The 2,607-nt window shown below is 40.5% G+C and overlaps 1 protein-coding gene across 1 annotated transcript; it reads left to right on the plus strand.

Annotated features, from left to right (window-relative positions):
* Nucleotides 1–1,316: 1,316 nt before the first annotated feature.
* LOC112088198 lies at nt 1,317–2,080 on the plus strand. Its single transcript, XM_024158487.1, has 2 exons — nt 1,317–1,403; nt 1,703–2,080. Exons 1-2 carry the CDS (start codon nt 1,317–1,319, stop codon nt 2,078–2,080), a joined length of 465 nt encoding a protein of 154 aa, XP_024014255.1.
* Nucleotides 2,081–2,607: the final 527 nt, after the last annotated feature.

Raw genomic sequence — 2,607 nt, forward strand, 5'->3', positions numbered from 1 at the left:
CAATCGATACTTTTTTCCCATCCGTGAAAACCAGTAAATCATCAGCAAAACACATGTGTTAGTTTCTGTTTTGAACACTGATTATGGTATCCAAACCGTCTCTCAACTGCTGCTTTTTCCAACATCTTTGACAAAACATTCATGCATAGTACAAACAGATAAGGTGAGAGAGCACAGCCCTGTCTCAATCCTCTACTGCTTTGAAAATAGCCGACCAACTCACCATTTACTTGAACAGAGTAAGAAGCAGATGAGATGCAAAGCTTTATCATATTGATGAAACTTGCAGGAAGCCCCATGGCAATTAAAACATTCAATAGAAAATCCCACTGAACCGTATCAAATGCCTTCGCTATATCGATCATCATTGCACATCGAGCTGATCCTGAATTTTTGTGATAATCTTTAACTACCTATGATGCCAGCAAATTATTTTCCACCAACAAGCGATCTTTAACAAAAGCAGTTTGATTTGGTGCAATTACATCTGGAAGAATACCCTTGAGCCGATTTGAAAGAATCTTAGATATGATCTTGTAGAAGACATTACAGCAAGATATCGGTCGGTAATCTTTCATCTACTTTGCATCATTCTTTTTGGGGATCAGAGCCAAGATGGTCGAGTTTATACCCTTTGGAAGAAACCCAAACCTGAAAAATGACTGTACAGCCACCACCACATCAGATCTAATTATACTCCAAGTGTTCTTGAAAAAATCCGTCGTAAACCCATCTGGCCCCAGAGCTTTGTTATTCGGCATCTTGAACAGCACTTTTTGAATCTTTTCACCAGTGACATCGCAAGTAAGCATTTCACAATTGACGCCACTACACCTAGTACCCAAAGATCCTGAAGAACTCCAACCTGTATGCCTCGGACGTCCTCTAGTTGGTGGGTCATGAAATCCTTGAAATGTCTCTCTACTTCTGCTTTGATATCCATCATGTCCCACAAAATATTTCCCTCCCGATCCACCACCTCACGGATCAGATTTTGAGATTGGCGGACACATACTGCTCTGTAAAAAAATCTTGTTCCTCTTGTCTCCAATATTCATCCAGTGAAATTTTGATTTCTGTTTCAAATAACCTTCCTCTAACTCGTATAAATCCTCCCAGCGAGAGAGAGCTCGAGATTCCACTTCGAAACCCCTTGTTGTTGGATGCATTGCATTTGCTTCTTGTGCTGTACATAAATCAGCCGAATAGCAAAGATTCATACAGTTGGGCCGAATAGCAAAGATTCATACAGTTGGGATTGGACTAAGAATGGTCATTACTCAGTGAAATCTGGGTATAGGCTCTGGAGAAAAATAATGGAGGAAAAAGGTCCAATGGAGTTGAACCAGCCGAGTATTAATGCTCTTTACCAGATCGTGTGGAAGACTGATACAAGCCCCAAGGTACATCATTTTCTTTGGAAATGTCTGAGTAATTTGCTCTCTATCGCTGCTACTCTGGCTCATATGCATATTGCTAGGGACCAAAGTTGTGGTAGATGCCATATGGAGGATAAACAGTGAATCATATTTTCTTTGAGTGGCCTTATGCTTGCCTGGTTTGAGCAGTATCCCCAGTTCCGGCCCCACCTTATGGTGTGATGTCCTCTTCTTTCTTTACGAATTTCCATAGAGTTTTTACAGTGGAGGGAGAATTAAACAGCAAAATCAAAGTGAATAAGGTGGTTCCTTGGATACTTTAGAGACTATGGAAATCAAGAAATGATTTTTTGTTTAAAGAAAAGGACTATGATGCCCGTGGAACTATGGCTAGAGCGATAGAGGATGCAGAAGAGTGGTTGAATAGAGTAGAAGGGGAAGATAAGAGGCATCCGAGTACTATTGTCTCTAGAAGGAGTAATAGATGGTCTCCACCACAGGATGGATGGTTTAAGTGTAATGTCGATGCAGCCTGGAAAAAAGAGTTGAATCAATATGGCATAGGCTGGGTGCTTAGAGACCATCAAGGGAGAGTACTTTGGATGGGTGTGAGGGCAATACTGAAGCTCAAAACGGTCCTTGACGTTGAGGCGGAGGCCATCCGTTGGGCTGTTGTTTGTGTGTCACGATTTAATTATTAAAAATATAATCTTTGAGTCGATTCCAAATCCCTGATTGATGCACTTGTTGATAGTAACCCGTGGCCAGTCTTGTGTGCAATGAAACAAGACTTCTTATCTCTTTTGACCGGTTTTGAGACCTCTAAAGTGACGTTTTATTCGAGGGAGGGAAATGGTGTGGCTGAGAGAAACTTTTTTTTTTGTAAAATATGTTAAATTATTTAAAAAAAGACTGTTCTCTTTATATTTTTAAAGTTCTGATAGAAAAAAAAAATGAAAATGAAAAAAAAAGGTTTAGCTACAATCTTGGTCAGGATCGAAATCAAAACATGCTCTGAAACAGGTCTAAATTGGAGCTCCTCATTGGCCAAACCAAAATGTGAGGCCCTTGCTGTATCGTAGATCTCCCGCCATGCGAAGAAAACTTAAGCGGCTGCGAATAGTCTTGTCTAGAGTGTTGATTATCGAGGTTGATGGGGTTGGGATTGCACCATGACGCCGATCATTTCTCTCTTTCCAGATCAAATATAATGTCGCTTGGAAGGTAT

The sequence above is a fragment of the Eutrema salsugineum genome, unplaced genomic scaffold (genome assembly GCF_000478725.1).
Source record: "Eutrema salsugineum unplaced genomic scaffold, Eutsalg1_0 scaffold_15, whole genome shotgun sequence".
In the NCBI taxonomy this organism is placed as follows: Eukaryota; Viridiplantae; Streptophyta; class Magnoliopsida; order Brassicales; family Brassicaceae; genus Eutrema; species Eutrema salsugineum.

What these genes read in the sequence shown, in the direction of transcription:
- LOC112088198 (XM_024158487.1), top strand. Translation starts at nt 1,317, where the DNA reads ATGGAGGAAAAAGGTCCAATGGAGTTGAACCAGCCGAGTATTAATGCT. An exon ending in AGACTGATACAAGCCCCAAG is followed by an intron (nt 1,404 to 1,702) that starts GTACATCATTTT and finishes TGGATACTTTAG; the next exon opens with AGACTATGGAAATCAAGAAA.